Source organism: Melanotaenia boesemani, chromosome 12 (genome assembly GCF_017639745.1).
Source record: "Melanotaenia boesemani isolate fMelBoe1 chromosome 12, fMelBoe1.pri, whole genome shotgun sequence".
NCBI classification, from domain to species: Eukaryota; Metazoa; Chordata; class Actinopteri; order Atheriniformes; family Melanotaeniidae; genus Melanotaenia; species Melanotaenia boesemani.
In genome coordinates, this window is record NC_055693.1 from 30720318 (window position 1) to 30740513 (window position 20196).

A 20196-nucleotide genomic window follows, 5' to 3' on the forward strand; every position below is an offset into this window, starting at 1 on the left:
AAGGCTGGACAGAGTCCTGCTTTTTTGCTCCGGGGCTGTTTGGTTTTCTCTGGAGTTAATATACAATAATTTGCTTCCCAGATCCGCCACTCACGCTGCTTTCATTAGTACACCAAGAACATAGTGTTATTCTTGAATTTTTTTCCCCTGCTTTTATGAAAAAAACAGGATCTGAACGACATGAACCTGTACCTGGAGTAGCATTATCAGCACAAAATAAATATGGTTGATTCTGGTATTTTATTAACATTCATACAGATTGAGCCAAAATCCACATTTTGAGTGGAAAAAGTCCTAATCTTTCAGTTGAGGTTATCCTGAAACCTCTTTTTCCCCCTACAGTCTCATTAGTCTCTTTATATCAGCGTCCTCCTTAAAATAGACCTCCTTTTCACTCCTCTCCTTATCCTCATGGCTAAGAAAAATGACTGAGTGGAAAATGTGACCACCTTCCTGTGGTATTTCAGCTAAATGACTCTTTGAGAGATGGATCTTTCAGGAGCCTGGTTAAAACGTCTCTCAGCACTGCACTATCAGGTTGTTCCGCTAAAGTGTAAAACTTAGCGTTCCAACATTATTCAACTATTGTCCTTTCACTAAGAGTTGCTAAGCACCTTGCTCATAATGCAATCATGAGCAGAAAAATGTTGAGTGGTCATAAGTAAACATTTCTGTCTCCCTAAACTATACGAGCAATAATATAATAGCAAACACAGCACACGGCAGGTAAAGCTGGAAAAAGCTGCATGAAAGATGTGCTATCTTTTGTATGGCTGGAAAATGTTTTCAATGGTGAAAGGAGGAGAAAAAGGGTGGCATTATTTCTTATATATCCCGTTAAGCCCTTCTAACTCATGTTCCACTCAACTGTTTTGTGCACATGTACCAACCATCATTTGAAAAGTCCTTTATATGAGGAGAAAGTTGGAAAGGGGATGTGATGATTCATAGTTAGAATAAAACATGATCACACAGCGGTTGTAGCAACAGATATAATCAAATGTGAGAAACAAAAACAAAATCTTTCCCTTTTTTTTTCTTCTGCAAAGGGTCCCAGACTTATCACTTGGTTTATGTTTTACTGCAAGCCATGGTTATTTTTTACAAATCCTAACCAAGCAAATTGTAATAGATTAAACCCACCATTTAATATATAAATACCATAAATTTACCACAAACATCTTCTTTTTTAGACCTGACCATGCAATAACTTAAAAACTTTTGAAAGAAAAAGAGGAAACTAAAAACAGAAATTAATTGTAAAATTAAAGAAGCTCAGGACCCCTTCAACCTATGATTTTTTTTAATGTCTTTCCACCCATCCACTTTCTACCATTTATCAGAGGTTTGTCACGTGGGCACCAGGCAGAGAAGCACAGACTTCCCTTTCTCTGGCCACCTCTTCCTGTTCATTCAGGGAGATCCTGAGGGGTAACCGTGCCAGTTGAAAGACATAATCATCTTATCAAGAGCCCCTCTATGTGGAAGAGCAGATGTTCTACTCTGAGCTCCTCCCAGATAACCGAGCTTCTCACCCTGTCTTTACAGAAAAGCCCAGCTACCCTGAAGAGGAAACGATTTGTATTGGAGATCTTGTTCTTTCAGCTACTTCCCACAGCTGGTGACTGTAGGTGAGAGTAGAAACATAGATTGACTGGTAAATTTAGAACTTGGCCACCGTTGAAGAGAAGCACGAACCCTTTAACCACTTTAAAAAAAAAACAAACAAACAACAACCAAAAAAGTTTTTACCCTTAGGTATCAAAATGGTACTACTTATAAAAGTGACATGAAAATGGGTTGAAGCCGTACTGAATCTGCTTCTTTTCATTTGGCATTCACAATTCCCCAAACTGAACAGACTTTCGAGGAAACAGATTAGGATTACAGTAAAAAAAAGGCTGGTGTGAAGGCTCCCATAAAAATACATGCCATAGACCTTTTAAGACAATAATCCACGAGTTAAAGTAGTAGTTTACATAAGGGCTTGCCTTTTCAACTAGAGCCAGTAAGAGACTTAATTGTAACATTTAAACATGAAAAAATGAGGCTGGTAACCAAGTCAGTAAAGCCCTCAGTCAGTAAAACACCTCCCTCCAACCCCTCTGTCACCCCACCCTCCAGTCCAGGATTCTTTTGTAAGTGTGAAAACTAGGCAAAGTCTGGATAAGAGGCTAGGATAAGAGGATAGGAGAGGATAAGAGAAAAGGAAATGCCTTCCTCACGCAGTAGGTGAAAGGTTTCCTGCTCGTGCATAATATCGACTATTAACACAAGCTTCATCCTATGACAGCATCAGTCTGCCATTACATCATATGACATTTAGTAATATTTAATTTATTTATATTTTTGCTAGAGACCAGACTTTTTCTGTGTAATAAAATGGAGCATATATATATATATTATTTACTGTTCTTTTGCAGATTACATTGCAGATATTCAGTATGCATATAATGAATCAGACTAGCTGACCAAATGTATTCCAATAAATGTGGTAGAGGACAAGTTGACAGCAGAAATTCTACAGATAACATCTCCTGCAGTTTTATTAAGCTGAAATGTACAAATACTTTCAAAACCCAATGGACTAGCATAATGTTAATGAACTTGATTTCCTTTTTGGTTCTATCACACCTAAGGTCAAACTTGATTTCACACACTGGTGAGATAAGTTAAAAGGGCTTTGACCCCTTTATGATGCTTTTATACTTCTTTGGTTTGCCTTACCTATCACACCCTGTTTCACACTTTATTCATCACATATCACACCTATTGTTTTAAGTATTTCCATGACATCATCACAAAGCTTTGTTCCCTTTATAGATGAATTGATCAGAATAGAAACACCTACTGAATCTATCCAGCAGTTCTGGACGCATAGTGCGTTTTGAACAGTTCTGGTACATGAGGACGTGTATTCATATATAAGGGTCACAGGACTGACAGTCAGTCAATTATCTTTAAGATCACCATTTCATTTGTCAGGGAAATGGGATCCCCCCTTACATGCTTAGCTCTATGTCATATGTCTTATGTGACACACAACAGAATGTTCAGTGAATTTCCTTTTGAAAAAAAGAATAAAAAATAATTCTGTGAGTGTTTGTCTCTTTTTCTGTTTCAGCATTTGTTATGTGAGCACCTGTCTACACCCTGTGTCAGCTGGAGCCTGAATTTGTTGGCACAACTTTTAATATCGAAAGTTGCCTTTTTTGTTTTGTTCTTCATGACATTGCAGAGGAGTTTAAAGGAGAGGTGGAATGCATTGTTGGGAGGGCTTCTATAAGGAGTGCAAAAGCCTAATTTCTTTTCGACCATCATTACTTCATCAACTCCTGCAGTATATCAACCCCGGTTGCAATGGTAGCTTTACACCCTCAGGCCAGACATTTGATCGTATTTAGCTCCCAGAGGAAACCTCCTCATGCTAACAGTGTTTTCCTTTTCCTCTTACTTAGATTCTTCATGTACCACTTAGTTTGAATTACTCAGAGGCTGTTAGAAAACCCAACGCACTTACAGCCACTGAGTATTCCTCACTCTCTGCCTAAAAGCTAACATCACACCAAGCTATTGTTGTACATAATTTTGTTGAAAGTAACTTCATACAATCAGGCATATTTCCATGCAAAACTAAAAATGTTACCCTTTGTATATAAAAAAACATTACATTTACACAACAGTGGAGTGAAAACAACTTCCATCTTTGATCACTGCATTAATGTTGCATAAAAAAACATCTTGCTTTAAGAGACCAAAACAACTTTTAATGATTTAGCAGCGCAAACAGAGCTTGGTCGTCTGCCATTGCTGTTGACATTGTGCTGTTCACCGGTGTAAACAGGGCCTTAGTGCACAAATGCAAGATGACGTGACAGATGTCATCATCGCCAAAAGAACACAAATACACGGACAGGATTCACCTTGCTTTTTAAGAAAATATACTCTGGAGCCTATTCCCAAACCTTTCCATTTTGTCTACCCAAGACTTTGTTACCATGGAAACGAGAGGCCAAAACTTAACAAAACTTTTTTGTTAAAACAGCATCTCCTGCAGCATCTCGTTTATACTACTGTCTCGTGTAAATGGAGATCATATCCTGATCTATGTTCTGTTTCCACAGCCAACCATCCCCTTACCTGCTAGGTGGTGTATAAGCCAGATGGTGATAGATGTGTCAGCTATGTAATAGCAGGATATCATAGTAGCATGGCACCATTTTTGCTTTGTTTTTAGTGCCGAGTCGCACAGGGAATGATGACTCTTTTGACCAATCAATGCATTGTAGTGTGTCAACCCCTTTTGGGTTTGTTAGGGAACAGAAGGGTCCCAAAAAAGTAAAGTAGTTCGGGTCAAATATTCTGGTACTCTTTCCAGGTTTAACCTGTGGAACAAATGTGTTCCGACCCATACTGTTTTAGACCAAACTCATTGGTGGAAACAGGGCTTTACTGTATACTACATGTACTGTGTTTATTTGCTGCACATAACATGTAAGCTTATGAGCAGTTCATTGCATAGGATATTAAAACATTTTAGAAAGTTTCCCGTTTAGAAAAGCATGAGAAATCAATAGCTTAGCTGCATAAAGCTTCTTTTGTGGTTATTACAGAACATGTAAAGGTGTCCATCTTTATGATACAACCTGATGGAGGGGAAGAAGAAGAAGAAGAGTAACTGGAATAGCGGATGCAAGATGTGTTGTGTTTTATTCAGTTGTAATACAGTACGAAGAATTAGATACAAAATGTAACATAGACTGGTTGCAGGCATTCTGGATCATTTTTCCAAATCAGCACATGATGTAGTTTACTTACTGCATACATTTATTTATTTATTATTAAGAAAATGCTAAGATAGGTGGCAAGTGACAGAAAATGGTGAGAAAAGGAACTAGGAAGGGGCTGTGAAGTTGAATGGACATGGGCATACTCAGTTGGATTATTCCTAGGCTACAGAAAGATGAAAAAGGATGATTTACTATTCCTACTTTTGAGATGGAAACTATTCCCTTTCAAAATCACTCAAGTCGACAGATTCTCCCGAGTCAGTTTTCTCTGTTAGCTCTGGACTCAGTACCAGTATTTTTGCAACCAGTGAAGTACAAGACAGCATGTGGGGCACTTTTGCTTGGTGAGTTGGGGTCAGACACTTTAAAATGATCTGATGATACAAGTCCCAGAGGGTTGACTCTACAGTATGTCAGTGTTGAGTTTTAAAGCTTCTGGATAATTCAAACAGAAGTTTGCAATTTGGCAATTTCCAACTCAGATACAGGGCAGATCATTAACAGTCAACAATTATCCTGTAAGTTTTTAATAAATGTTAGTGCACACCTTACCTTAGTTTTCATTCCTTTGAAGTTTAGAAGGAAATGAAGCAGACAGGGAACAATCCCCTGTGGATCTATTACATTCACTTTAATATAGATGTGTCAGCTGAATGCATGACTCTTGTGAATCTTTTTGTTGAATCCCTACTGTCATGGAAAAGGTGGGCCGAACCTGTAAATAAAAACGACTTTTTTTCTGTGACATCAAAGGACTCAGAGAGCTGTGTAGCTTCTGCAGCAGGTCTGATTTACCGATTTCTCTAATGTGGTCTCAGTGGTTTGCTAAGGTCAGTTCCCCATGTCATATTTTCCAGTCAGACTGCTTCCACATTCATGCACAGCGTGTCCATCTACAGCAACTTTTATTTCCCCCTGAAAACAGTTACATTTATTCCAAGGAAGCAAGACTTGAAAAGGACTCGTTCAGCTTTATATCAGGCTATGAAAAAGTAAAATGTGAAAACTACAACTGTTCTGAGAGCTCTAAAAAATTATTAAGTAGAAGAAAGAGCTTAATTAATTGCGTCTTTCTTTTAAACCTGTAAACAGTCAGCTGTTTACAGGTTTACACAAACAGCTGTCAAACAGCTCAAAACCAGATGTTTTAGAATTACTGAACAAATAGGATTTGGTTTGTAATTCAGATGTCAGGAAAATGCTGTTTCTCTGTTAAACAAATCTGTTATCCATAAATGTTGATTGGAGCTGAAGTCTGTTAACTTATGAAAAGTCACTGTCAGTCAGCACTGCCAGTTTGTCTCCATACAAAACTTTATAAGAATTACATCAGTACTCAACACACCTATATTTACAACAACATGTTTAATTGTTGGCTTTATACACTACTGTACTTATTGTGTCTCTTACACCCTACAACCACTAGTCCTGTAGTGGTGATAAATGGAACTTTTTGCCATCATCCAGTCAGAAATACTGGCACATCTTGGATTGTCCTAAGTGGCTGGAGCTGTTTGTCTATCAGAGAAGCTGCTTACAACCACCTTTTGTCCTCTGATGCTCTTCTCTACTGCCATCTGTTGATAGTCCAGTCACTGATTGAAGTTTTGCTTGTCACTGAAGTCTGTCTGAAATTGTTGTTCTACCTCTCAGAAGCGTTTATCTTTGGCTCTGTTTAATCTTGCTGTAAAATATATAAGGACTTCATGTACTATACGCTTAGAATTGTCCAATCTGTCCATAAAATCAACACATTTTGGTACTAACAGTTAGATTTTTTTTAACTTGTCCTGTCCAGCATCAAAGAAAGCAGAATGATAATTCAAGGAGGACAAGGAGACACCGGCTAGAAAGTAACAGCATAAATTGTTCATACTAAACAGGAAAAAACAGACAACCAGCTGCTACACCTGTAAGGAAACAGAAAACCACTTGCATAATCTTCAAGAAAAACAAAGCTGACAATTATCAGAAGAACATACAAGTTGGAAAAGAGAATCCTAAATCACAACAACAGAAACACCAGCAACACAAAGAAAAAACATGAATATAACTGTAGTTGTGATTAAACCCACGGACAATGCAGTGACTATCAGCATGCAGGTTAATAAATATAGGGGCAAACAGTCAGGCATGAATAGTGATAATTGATCGTGCAAATTCAAACAGACCACTGCAAAGATCAGAGGCAGACCAAAGGACCCCCAGGACCTGGGGGGGCCAGTTGTCCCCCAGAGCATGAATCACGGCCACCCCATCACAGTGACGGCCACGCATCCACTGCAGGAGAAGGCCTCAGCCAGAGTGCCCCACGGCCCCAGGAGGCCAGATATAGCAGTCGCCAGCCCCGGCAGGCGCTGGCCCCCCAGAGGCGGACAAAACACAGGGCCCCAGGAGCCCCCCCACCAATGCCCAGGAGGACCAGGTCCCCACTGACGGCCACTCACCGTCGGCCAGCACCAACCCCCGATGTCCAAGTCAGGAACCCTATGGAACCAGGGTGGCTAACTGTGGAGTTTTGTGAGTAAATGTGGAGTTGTGTGCCTAATTGTGGTGTATTGTGGCTAACTGTGGAATGTTATGGCTAAATGTCTATTATTGTGGCTAATTGTGGAGCATTCTGAGTAATTGTGGAGTATTGTGCGTAATACAATTAGCCACAACACTCCACAATTAGCCACAACTCTTCACAATTAGTCGCAATACTCAACAATTAGCCACAACACTCCAAAATTAGCCACAACACTACACAATTAGTTGCAATACTCAACAGCTGAGAACAGCTGACTTTCCTTAGGTTGGTGCTGTTAAGGTGCTACAGGACCGGAGTACAGCCTGTAGAAATAATTCCCACATCTGAGCACCATTTGTTGTTCAGCATGAAACAGACACCACCTCCCCTGCTCTTTCCTGAATGTATAGTGCAGTCCAGCCAATAAGCGGAGAGTCCCTCGGGAACAATGGCCTAGTCCGGGATCAAGGGGTCGAGCAAAGTTTCCGTTAAAGCAAAAACGTTACAGATGTTAATCTCCCGTTGAAACACCATCCTACTCCGAAGTTCATTCAGCTTATTGTCCAATGACTGAACATTTGCTAGAAGAATACTTGGTAGAGGAGGCCGATTCCCCTGTTTCCTCACCCGGATCAGTACTCCATATCGTGACTCTCTTTTCCTCCACCGCCTTTGCTGCTCAGGTACAACAACAGGTAGGCGCCGCCATGGAGATTCCCCGCTGTAAGCTGGTGGAGGTGGTGGTGGCGATAAAAAGTTTTTTCCACCAAGACTCGATGCATAGTAATTTATCTCTATCATATTGTCTGATAGAGCTCACTATAGCAGGTTGCAAAACTACAAAAAAAAAAAGAATAATAAGAGCCTAAATCAAAACAAAACAATAAAATAATGTTAGGGGAGAGAGCTTGAGATGCAGCAGACATCTTCGGCGCCATCTTCGACTAAGTGTGGATTATTGTGGCTAATTGTCTAGTAATGTGTCTCAAAAAGTTACGACAGGCTTTGATTACATTTTCAGGAAATATCAGAAATGGAATAAGGAGCAAGTGATTTTATTTTGTGGGTGATCTGAATCAATTCTGTACTATTGGGAGAGAGGGATAATTTTGCTATTAGGTCAATAAACTATTTGACAATGTCAGTATTTTCTTGTGTTGAATGTAGTTACTTTTTTCCTTGCATTTTAAAGAGAGGAAAAAAGGAAATAAGATGATAAATAGAAAATTAAAAATAAAAATTACTCAATTTGCATTTTCCTACATGATGGTGAAGATTTTGGGTTTTCCCTTGGGAAAACACTTTAGGATTGTTTTCATGAATATACATTTTCCTCAATCCCTCATGATCTTAAGTAAATGCTAAATACACTAACAGCTAACCAAGTTCACTCAAATTTCTTCAATAACTTTAGGACTGTTGTAGTCATGTGCTTCATCTTGGCACCTAACGGTATGTTTCCAGGGTCAAGAATTCTAAATAAGTTGTGTCATTTATCTTTATCTTGGTTGTTGGAGGTCTGTGCTCTCTGAGTGCACCCTGTATTGACTGCTAATCTATCTTGGATCTTACCTGTACTGTGAGATCTCTCCAACCAGTAAAAGGTCTCATCTCTAAACTTGACTTATCTCTTCTTCTGTCCCTTTCTCTCTTTCCATTCCTCTCTCCCTCTAATAATATCGTGTTAAGTTTATTTGGTGAATCAGCCACAATATGTATTTAAAATTGCCAGTGTGTTTATATTTGTCTGCTAGCATAGAGATGTGTGTGTAAAGCAAAACTCAATGCGACATCTCATGCCATTTCGGATGCAAAGTTGTATCGAGATGCTGCTGGGCAGCAACAGTCCCAGAAATGCACATAATAGATGTCACTGTGCCATCAAACAAGTCCAGAATGTGGAGTTTTAAGGTTAGAAAGTTAAATAATGTGTCTTTAATAAGCAAAACAGTCAATACAAACATAAATCTCCAACACCTGAATGTAATGGAGCAGAATAAAGAAGTCTCATATAATTTGTCCCTCTTGCAGAAATCCTTAACCCTCTAATGCTGTATGTATCATATTTGATACATACAGGTTTGACACTTTATGGTAGAAACTTTGCTGTACACAATCTGATACTTATCTTCTGCCCACTGGTGGATATAATGATAATACAATAATGTACTGCAATAATTTTGACCTATCACATGGTAATAAATGGTAAATATACAAAACTTATATTTGTTAATTAGTTGTTTTTTTTACACTTTTGTTAAAGGGCCAAATAAAGACTTTAGATTAAAAAAAAGGAAAAAAAAACAGAATTTTTTCCCTATTTTTTCTTGGGTTGGACTTTGAAGTGTTAATTACCCAAATGTATAATAAAATTCAATTACAAACAGCTGCAAACCAACAGGTCACTGATTTTCAACAGATCATCGTCACGTCATGTTTTACGCTTCACCTATATACATCACCACAGAGCAAAAAAGATGAACTGTTTTCATTAAATTTACCTATCATATAGCTAAACCATTTATGTAAATATATTTAATTTAGTTTCTTTAATGTGCTTATCTACATTGTTTAATAAGCTTACTCTGTACACAGAAACACAGTTCAAAATCTTGGTTTATATATATATATATATATATATATATATATATACTGTTTTTTATAAAATATAAAAATATTTTCAGGACATGGACCGGTAAACATTTCCTCTGAGCATTATATATTTTTTACACAACACTGTACTCAGTTCTACTAATTCTACTCATTTTCAAACGGAGAAGTAATAAAATAGGCACAGTGCTTAAAGAGTTAATACCATCAAGCACCTGAAACACATGTGGCTTTTACTATAATGTAAACTTACAAAATCAAAGGGTAAAAAGGGATTTTCTCTAGATTTGCAGAAAATCTCTTCATATCTTTTTCTGATTACACAGTCCTTTGTAATACTGGGAGGAACTGAGGTTGCATTCACACCTTTTTCTAAATGTTTTGATAACTTTCAGGTTTACTTTCAAATGTTTCAGCTTCTCAGTCTGATCTTTAGACTTCACTATTTATTCTATAAATTAGGAATAAAAGTCAAAGAACACCAAAGTAAACCAGAAAAACAGACAGAAAAACATGACAATTAGGTCAGCCCAACTGTCCTGGCTCCACAGGGGATAAGTCAACAATCACATATTGGGGGCCCGATGGGACACACATTATCCACTCATTAGTGCTTTGCTGGTTGATTCGGAAACAATAAGCATTATGCCAACTACCAGAAGGGAAAATGGTGGAGCTACATGGAAAGAGAGTGCAGATTTGGATCCCCAGAAGTACCTTTAGCCTAAGTGCTCACCGCGTTGCAACATATTAAGCTATTAACATCATAGAAAATCAAGTTACTTCAACATTTCCTCTGGAAGATTGTGTTTTCTGTGAAAGCTGGAGATTTATTCATAAACAGTGCAGAAAAGCAACAGAAATTAGCTGCATTTTTCTGTTCAGGGACTATGATTTACTGTAAAAATAACCACCCTCTTTTTCTCTGTTTAATTTGCAGTTAATTAGCATATAGAAATCTAATTATAATCTAACCTGCAAACACTGAGGGTTATGAAGATTGCATTGCAGTGAATGCCTTCCAGTGCACTTTTAACATGTACTTTTACAAAAATGAGAAAAATTCTTTATTTTCATGCTTAGATGATAGTTTTCCCCTCATCTGTGTCAGTCAGTAATACGAGAGCAGATAGGACCCTGTCAGTTGCACCACAATGCTTACCCAAAACAGCTGACTCTTAGAAATCCTGAAGTCCATGCTGCAATCATCCAAGGGTCATTTTTAACTCCAGTTGTCACTAATAAACTGTAGTAATAGCAAAATGATCATATCTGTTACATTTGGGTTACTCTTTGCATTCGTTGCTCTACCTGGACTTTTACTGGGGGACTTAGCTTTCCGTTGCCCGAGTTGCACAGCAGAGCATATGGCTGCTTGTCCTGACGACCCTGCAGCATGTAGAGAGATAGTGAGGGAGCCGGGCTGCGGCTGCTGTCCGGTGTGTGCCAGGATGGAGGGGGAGCTCTGTGGAGTCTACACGCCAAGGTGCTCCAGTGGCCTGAGGTGCTACCCCAGCGTGGGTGCTGAATTTCCTTTGCAGGAGCTCATTCAGGGTTTTGGACGATGTGGACAAAAAGTGGAGTTAGATATCACAACGAGTGTAAACCAACAGGCAACAAATGGTAAGTGGTTTGATAGAGAAAAACTTTTAGCTAAATGAAGCAGGTTTTGAGATTTGATTTTAATCTTATTTCTTTTCATGTATTTTACATTTTCTAGATTTAGGGTAATCTAATTAACAAAGCATGTCTGCTTTAAACAAACAGGCCTGTTGAGCATGTTAAAGCTCCAGGAACCTGAATTATTTCTTTGTGAACTTGGGACGTAGCCACTGGGATTTTACCTTTTATTCCTCCAGAATGAACTGCTCCATCTTCTTCTAGTTGGATGGTTTCTGCTGGTTTAAACCCGTCTTGAAGTCACACCACATATTCTCTTTTGGTCTGACATGCAGACTTTAATGAGTTACTCTAAAGTTTTAGCAATTATGAATGGTTTATGTTTGTAAGCAAACATGTTGTACCTGGCCAGTACTACTACATTCCCTGTTTTTTTAAGCGAGCGTATTCCCCCTTCGCAAATTCCCCCCTACAAAGAATCCACTCTTAATCTGGATTTATACTCATGCAGCGTCTGTGTAAGGTCAGTTATAATGTCACATCTGTAGGTGCCACATAGATTCACTGAGGCTGGATGCGCATCTCTTCTAGATCTGACATGCACTCCTGCTACGCAGACAGTTACACGGAAGTACTTCCTCGTAATTATGCGCTTCTGGATTTTGGTTCCTTCTTCCTGAATTTGTGTGGTAACCGCCATTTTTATAAAACAACCCCCAATGGATCAAGTTGCTGAGGAGCTAATCAAAATATTTCTTTGTTTACTTCCACAAGCTCATTAAGATACTGCACCATGTTGGACAAAATTGTTGTTTTAAAACAGGAAATACCTATTTGAAATAATTTGAACCATCAAAAGATTGTCGACCTGTTTACCAGCCAATACCACCTCTGCTGCCACCTTCAGATTTGGAGGAGAAACTGCAACATGACACCAAGCGTACCCTCGACGTTCGAGTGCAAGAGCACATTCACCAGCGTCAGCTACGTTGTAACTGGCCGCACACAGATGTTGCGTGAGTATAAATCCAGCTGAACAGGGGACTCAATTCATTTAGGTGGGAAATTTGGTTTGTTTTGACACTGTACTTTACTCAAGCAAACCAAACCACCTGGACTACATCACACAGTTACAACAACTGCTTGCTAGGGGATTATTCCCTGAAAGAACCACCGACCAAGAAGATAAAAAGCTAGGGGAAAAAAAAAGAAGACCCGGCTCATTGATTGGCCAGCACCAAGTTTATGCTGCTTTGGAATATCTATTTTTGCTTTGTTGTCTATTGTTATCTAATGCAATTTTCACGAGAAAGTGTATGGGCAGCAGAATAAGCAGTGAGCTGTCCAAAATGTTGTGCTGTGACACGTCCTCTCTTTCATTCACTAGATGGTCTGTTTACTTTCACACTGTCAGAGAACCGCACCAGGGTTCACTTGGTTCTTCTTCTGCACTTGGCTCAAGTGAACCGAGACCTCTGGTTTTCAAGCAAGCTAGAGTTCACTTCTTTGGTCCACACCAAAGTGAAAATGCTGTTTTTGACCTTAGATCATCATCATTCTTCTTGCTTTATGGTCCTCCCCTCTTTCACAACAGGTGTCAAAACAATAAAAAGTAACTACCTTAAGCACAGCAAGAAACAATTATGACATTGTCAAAACAGTTTATTGCTTTAACGGCAAAATTATCCCCATTATCATCTCACAATATTAATAAATCCTTTAAAAAATTTCCTGGATCCAGGCGATTATCCAGATCAACCCCAAAATCTAATCAGTTGTTCCTTATTCCATTTCTGTCATTTCCTGAAAATTTTATCATAATCCGTCCATTATGTTTTGAGTTATGTTGCTAACAGACAGACAGACAGACCAACACCAACTGTCACCTGCATGTGATGAACAGTTAAGCTTCAACTTCTTGAGAACTGCTCTCTAATTTAAACATTTAATGTTTAATTACCCCAATATTAGAAGTGCTAAACACCTATCGGTGCATAGCATAAACAGAGTAAGAGTAAATATGTCCCATGGCGTCATCTGTTGGTAGGTGGAAATGTAGATTGACCCACATGAACATATTTATTCAGTCCTATGCAGTGAATAAGGAAAAGTATACAGTCATGCTCTCAGCAGTTTTAACACAATTCGAATTTATTTCCATGCAAAAACTTCAAAATGTACAATTCTGAGGAACATTGATGAGTTTTAAGAGGATAAATAACTACTGGAGATGGACTTTAATATAAAGGGTAGCATGTTATCAGCTTATACTTTTAAACAAAAAGTTGTGCTGCATAGCAGGTAATGCCCATTTAAAGGTGTGTGCAGGTATTCGAGAGGAAAAAATTTGCTAACATGATTCACAGTGAGGGGATGCTGTGAATTTCAGAAGAGCTGGGGCTAAAGCAGGTTCTGGGAGAAAGATCAACAGCACTGAGAGACCGTCTCCTGTTCCAGGGCCAAAGCTGGGTTACAGAACGTGATCCTAATCCACTCCAAACTGTAACCTGTTCTTTCTTTGCCAGTGGCTCAACTTAAGTTCTTTATTGGAAGAAAAACAATTTCCTTATTGTGTCAAAGTCTTAATTAATGTTGTCCATCATGAGACAAAATATTTGGTAAAGTATTAATCTGTAAACAATTACACATTACCCAGTAGCTCTGTTTACCAGTGGAAGCAAGACGACGTAATGCACGAGTGTGTTGTTCTGTCTCTTTTGGCTTTAATTCAGCGCCACACAGCCAACTACTTTAGCTTGTTTTCATAACTGTTCATGATTTTAACACATAATAACAGTGTTTTCTTAGAATTTGTATTAAAAATGTACTTTATTTCCAATGCAGGACCCTTTATTTTCTTATACCAGATAAACCACCATCTACATCAAAAGTGTGTGGTAACAGTAACAACCCAAAACAAATAACCAAGAAAGTCCACAGGGACAAAGAATGTCAAGCGCTGCTCTCCCTGTTACAGTCAGTAAGGACAAAGGGTCAGTATTGATTTCTGAAAATGAATGTTGACATATGCAATGCTTTTGGCCGGCAGTGGCAAACCCACATCTGTGATCTCAAACAACCAGTATCCCACCGATGAACCCATAACATGTCTGTAACCCACATTTCCTCAAAGCTCTTGAATTGGAAATGTCTTAGTTCGATGCATACTTGAAAATGTAACTTTAGGACACATTTAGACAACTAGAGGCCTGAAAGCAGATTCAGTAGTGGAAATTGGATGCAACAGTTTTTGGATTATGCTCACTACAGGCACTCAGTTTGTTGTTGTGAAAGATTTCCACAGCAACAAGTGTGATCTTATTACTCAAATGGGTCTTTTTAAAATTGTTATTATTATTTTTATACGTAAACACTTAGACACTACACTGAGATGTTTTTTGGAGAATATAGCCAAAGTGATTTTCTTTTCCTTTTTAAACGTGCTCGTAACCACAGATGTAGAGGTTTTGATTGGAGACAGGAATAAAAACAAAGCCCGTTCCAGTTGCTGTAACTCTGGCTGATGGCATGGTGGCTGTGTTGTCTGCATTACTTACCACCACAGGTGTTTAAACCACATGAGGGGAATATGATCATCTGAGACTGTGGCTTGCTCTCGGTTCACAGTGTTGTTTGACATTCCATGCATGAGTTAACAGTTAACTATAAAAAGTTGGGTCTTCTTTGTAACCATTAAATACGTTTTGGAGTTGTAGCTCCTGTCGTGCTTGCTGCTGACCTTCGAATGACTTGGGTTCTAACTACAGCCAAGTGTTTGTTGTGGTTATTGGTCTCCTGAAATGTCCAATACCATCATAAAGTGGTGTTTAGAGATCAAAATTTCCATGTTTCATTGGTTACTAAGAACATCAGTATTATTGTTCTAATACGTTTTGGATTCTTCCAGTTCTTAAAAGTGGAATATATTAGAAATGGCACATCACTTTAAATGTCCTCCACTTGAACCTCCCAGATCCAGAAAGGTTTGATGGGTTGAGCTTCAGTCTCCAAATGAAGCCAAACATTCCCTACTTTTGAATTCTGGACAAAGGAAATGAATACACCGCCTGTCCCAAAAAGCTGAAGTTCATGACAGGTGTGGAACGTCTGTCAGTGACGTGGATACATCATTATACCATAATATTTGTATAAGCAATCAACATTTCAACGTGGATGTATTTATGGAAGCAGGATCTGTTGAGCTTTGCATTCTCTTCGTTCAGCACCCCGCTGCATCCATTTGACTTGACTGGAAAACTGAAATTTTACACTGAAACTGCTGCCAGCACTTTGGCATTTGTGAGGGAAAAAGTTGCTTTGGAGGCCTAAAGAATCAATCATTAAGTTGGTTGAACCAAACTGGTCAACCAATCAGAAGAAGCTAACCTAAAACCTCTCGGTTTTAGGAGAAAACGTCACCCAGGAGAAAGGTCGCCCTCTCTCTGGAATCACAGTCTATTTGGATTTATAATGGATGCAAAGCTAATCTAGAAATAATCAAAATTAAGAATTGGATACATGAAACTTATCCTAAAATAGCTCTTAGTTTCAGCTCCAGTTGTCATTGATGGAATCAGACTGAGGGTGTTGCAGTATGGGCTATAAATGTGAGCACAGCTCATTTTTCTGTATATGAACACTTGTAATGTCTCACATGGTGGCTCTGAAACTCACAGCAATAACTTACAGACAAAAAGTTAAGATTCAAGTTTATTTTCTTTTCAAGACAGCTGTGAGTACACCTTTAGCCCCGCTGAGTGGGGCTGACATCCTGAGTCTACACAAAAATAATAAACTAGCCTAATTATGTAAAAAAATCTTGCTAATCAGAAAGCGTGGTCCAGCACAGCCTGTTGGACAAAGTGTTTCATCCCTGGATGCAGACTCGTCTCCTGAAAGGCTCAGTTTCTGAACCAGTCCTGAAAATACTCCTCCAGGCAATGGAAAAGGATTGTTTTAGTGGATGCACCTACTTTTAACAGCAATATAAACTTTTGTTAATACATGCTACAGCGCAGCCACATGGTGCTGGACTTGCCAAACTCCTTTGGCTGAGAAATTTACAATCTTGTTTTCAAGAAATGCAAAATGGCAACAAATTTTCCTGGCTATTGGGTTGACTGGTCCTCATGATGGATACTGGACTTTGACTGTAGTCTCTACTTGACGTCAGAGACACAACCTTCTCAAAGGAAAACAGATAATATTTTCCTCTGAATGATATCACTGCATACTTTTTAAACTCAATTTTGTCTTTAGATCACAGTAAGCTCAATCTGTATCCACACACTTCATTTTCATTATTTTGCATTATTTTATTAAATAGAGATATAAAGTAACACAAAATTTTAATTTTAAATGATTTTAATGAGGCAATCTGGCTTTTTTTTTTTTTTTTACTTTTTAATAAAAGTATGCTGTTATAATTACCAATTCAATTCAGCTTTATTTGTATAGTACCAATTCACAACAAAGCCATCTCAAGGCACTTTACAGTCAATTCAAGCTAATTAATTGTGATCAAATTAAAACAAATTCACATTAATTCAATTTATTACTGTGTTCATACAGGCTAATTCGTAAAAAGTAATTGCCTGTCTCCTGGCTCAGATTGTGACCTTACATTTCTGGTTGTGATGCCAATAATTTCATATATACATAAAAAACAAAGAGCAGAGACAAAAATGGAAAGAAGGGCTCAGTTCGTCATGGGATGTCCTCCAGCTGTCTGAGCCTGTGGCAGCAGAACTAATCGATGGCTAAACCCGCCCTTCTGCTTGCACTGTGTGTAAACAGGTGGTGACATTGTTGCTTTTGGAAGTAAGTCCGTTATCAGAGCGTGTTGACAGCAGTGATTAGGCTACTTAGTCAGTATCCAGGAGTCAGAAGAGCTGCTATAAAAAAACTGTTTAAAATTTTCAGTGTCAGAATCAGAATTTATTCTCATTGTGACTAAATCTCATGTGGAAACTCATTTTTACTTCCTGCCCTTCAACCCAGTGTGAGAGGTTGACTTATATGTACGCTTTTATTATTGTTTCTTATCCTTGCTTATTCTATGCTTTTAAGATTTGTGTATTTTAAGTATATTACCTTTTGGCCTGTGTATCTATTATGATTTGATCTGTTGTGCAGAACTCTGTGGTATTGTACTCTGTACAACTAAATTTAGAGTGCAGTCTTTAGTGAGAAAAAAATAAAACAAAACAGTACCATCATCTAAATATCTGAAATAAATAGACAAAACAATAAATAAACAGTAAAAAACATACAGACTGATATCACACATATCATTAAACTGTATTGAGGCTGTTATGTCTCTTGCATGAAAGTTGTTTTTCAGTCTGTTCTGGCCTGCAGAGTCCTGCAGTGTTTGCCTGAAGGTAACACTTCAAACAATGAGTGGCTGAGAAAGTGTGAGCTGTGGAGATCCTCCAGTGAAGGAACAATAGCTTTGACAACCCTTCGGAATCCCCCCCACCCTGTCTACTTGAAAACCAGATGCAGATGTTACAGGATAAAATCCTCTCATATGATCAACAGTGGAAGGACACAGGCCTGTTCCAGAGGTCCAACTCTAGGGAATTTATATATTTATATATATAGTTTCCAATATCACCAGAATAAAAGTCTCTAGATTTGCAGCTAGTCGCTAAACTTGCTAAATATAGCACCCAAACTCTGACGAGTGCGTTGCTGTGATTGTACCGGAAACTGTGCGCTGACAAATGTTCCGTGTTGTTTGGAACGCAAACTGCATTTAATGAAAAAATGTGGATAACAGCAGCCTATTTCAGTTAGATATTGTTGGCTTTTATTTCATATTGCCTTTCAGTATTAACAAGGTTTGCTAGTGATACAGCTGTAAAATCTACTAGTCATCAGACTAGCATATTATCTAATGTAAAAGTTTGAAAAAAACCCAAGTGAGGCTTGTCCATCTCCTCCTATTGTTCACAAAAAAAGTAGTCGCACCCCTAATATATATGTGTGCATATACATACATACATATATATATATATATATATATATATATATATATATATATATATATATATATATATGTGTATATACATACATACATACACATATATATATTATGGGTGGGACTTTTTTTTTTTTTTTCTTGTGATCTAATCGAGGGACTGGCTTTTACAGCTGTTCATGTCCTCCCTGTGACAATCTGCTCCTCATCATGTATGTGGTCCAACAACTGGGATTATTCACATTTTTATGCAAATTAAATGTGATGCATTCTTTCCAGCTGTAATGCTGGAGGTAGTGGGGGACTTCTGCAACCAGCAGCATGTTCTGGACGATGGACTGATGTAGCGCAGGTTAAACTTTCATTCAAAGCTTGTTATTTCTCAACTATTGATTACGTATTGATCTTCAGCTGTGCATTAGCAGTCATGTAAAGTCATGTAAAGTCAGGAGAGAACTTCAACACTGTTTCTTTCCAGTTTCCTTGTGTTGTCGATGGTCTAAGACTGCCCTTGTTGCCCTGGAGGTGAATCTCTGTTCAGACTTGCTCCTCTCCTCCACTCACACTCTCAAGCCTTTAATTATTCTTCGTACTTTGCGCTACTCTCAGAATTTGTGAAAAGGTGAAGCTATAAGTGATCACTTTGGGTGGGACTAGCATGTAGATGCCTGCAGTTCTGACAGAACTCCCCCCCAAGGTGTTGTGGCCTTCCCTCCTTCTTCAGCTAATCTTAAAACAGTTCACACTTAGAAGTTCCAGCTTGCATTAAGTCAGCGCAAAACTAATGGTTTAGAATTTACAGTCGCAGGATAAATATACACATCATCTCAAGTAATCTGATTACATATATTTCTGCAATTCTTTTGAGTGATGTCTTTATGATAATTGTTAGTTACCTGACATTAAAGTTCTATTTAAACTGAAGTTACTGCAATGAAATATATCTGGTTGCCAGAATGAATTACTTATTCAAGTGTGATATAGTAGATCATCTGTATGCTGCATTTTTAAACCTTACTATTAACATCCTCTAGGGACATCGAATGTAAATTATCCTTTGGCCACAATCTGGGGTGTTTACAAAATGTGTTTTCATGTAATTTTCATTAACATTTACAGTCCCTTCCAAACAAACACAATAAGTCAGTAAATGTGAATAATTTAACTCTGACATGTCTCAGATTCAGTGCTAACATTGCTATTTTATTAGCCTTTATTAAACCAAGAAGTAAAAAAAGTCTTGAAATTGAAAATTGCTTTTCCTGACAAAAGTATGGAAGGTTAGTAAATATAGTGATGAAGACAACAGTCAAAATGCACTTAACACAAAATGAAAGAAACTGAGAAACCATTTAAAGGCCTTTGCAGGTGTATTGAGTTTATTATCTGATTATAGTGTGGCACCAGGTGTCTTCAATATTGAACCTTTCCACAATATTCTAATTTTCTGGGATACTCAATTTGGAGTTTTCATTTGTTGTCAGTTATAATCATCAATATTCAAATAAATAAACATTTGAAATATGTCAGTCTGTGAGGAATGAATGTCTACATTATACAACTTTTTCATATTCTAATTTTATGATGATCATCTGTATGTAGGCATTATTAAAAAATAAAAAAAATCATCAAAATTGTAATTTTAAGAAAGTACAAAACATATGGGAGCATCTCAGTAC

At 38.1% G+C, this 20196-nt stretch overlaps 1 protein-coding gene across 1 annotated transcript in view; it reads left to right on the forward strand.

The window, feature by feature from the left end:
* Positions 1-11089: 11089 nt before the first annotated feature.
* Positions 11090-20196, forward strand: part of LOC121650148 (insulin-like growth factor-binding protein 2-B) — a 34788-nt gene continuing 25681 nt past the window's right edge. Inside the window, exon 1 of the mRNA XM_042001490.1 lies at positions 11090-11535. Coding sequence (XP_041857424.1) covers positions 11175-11535 — 361 coding nt within the window. The 5' untranslated portion in view covers positions 11090-11174. The remainder of the gene's footprint in view (positions 11536-20196) is intronic.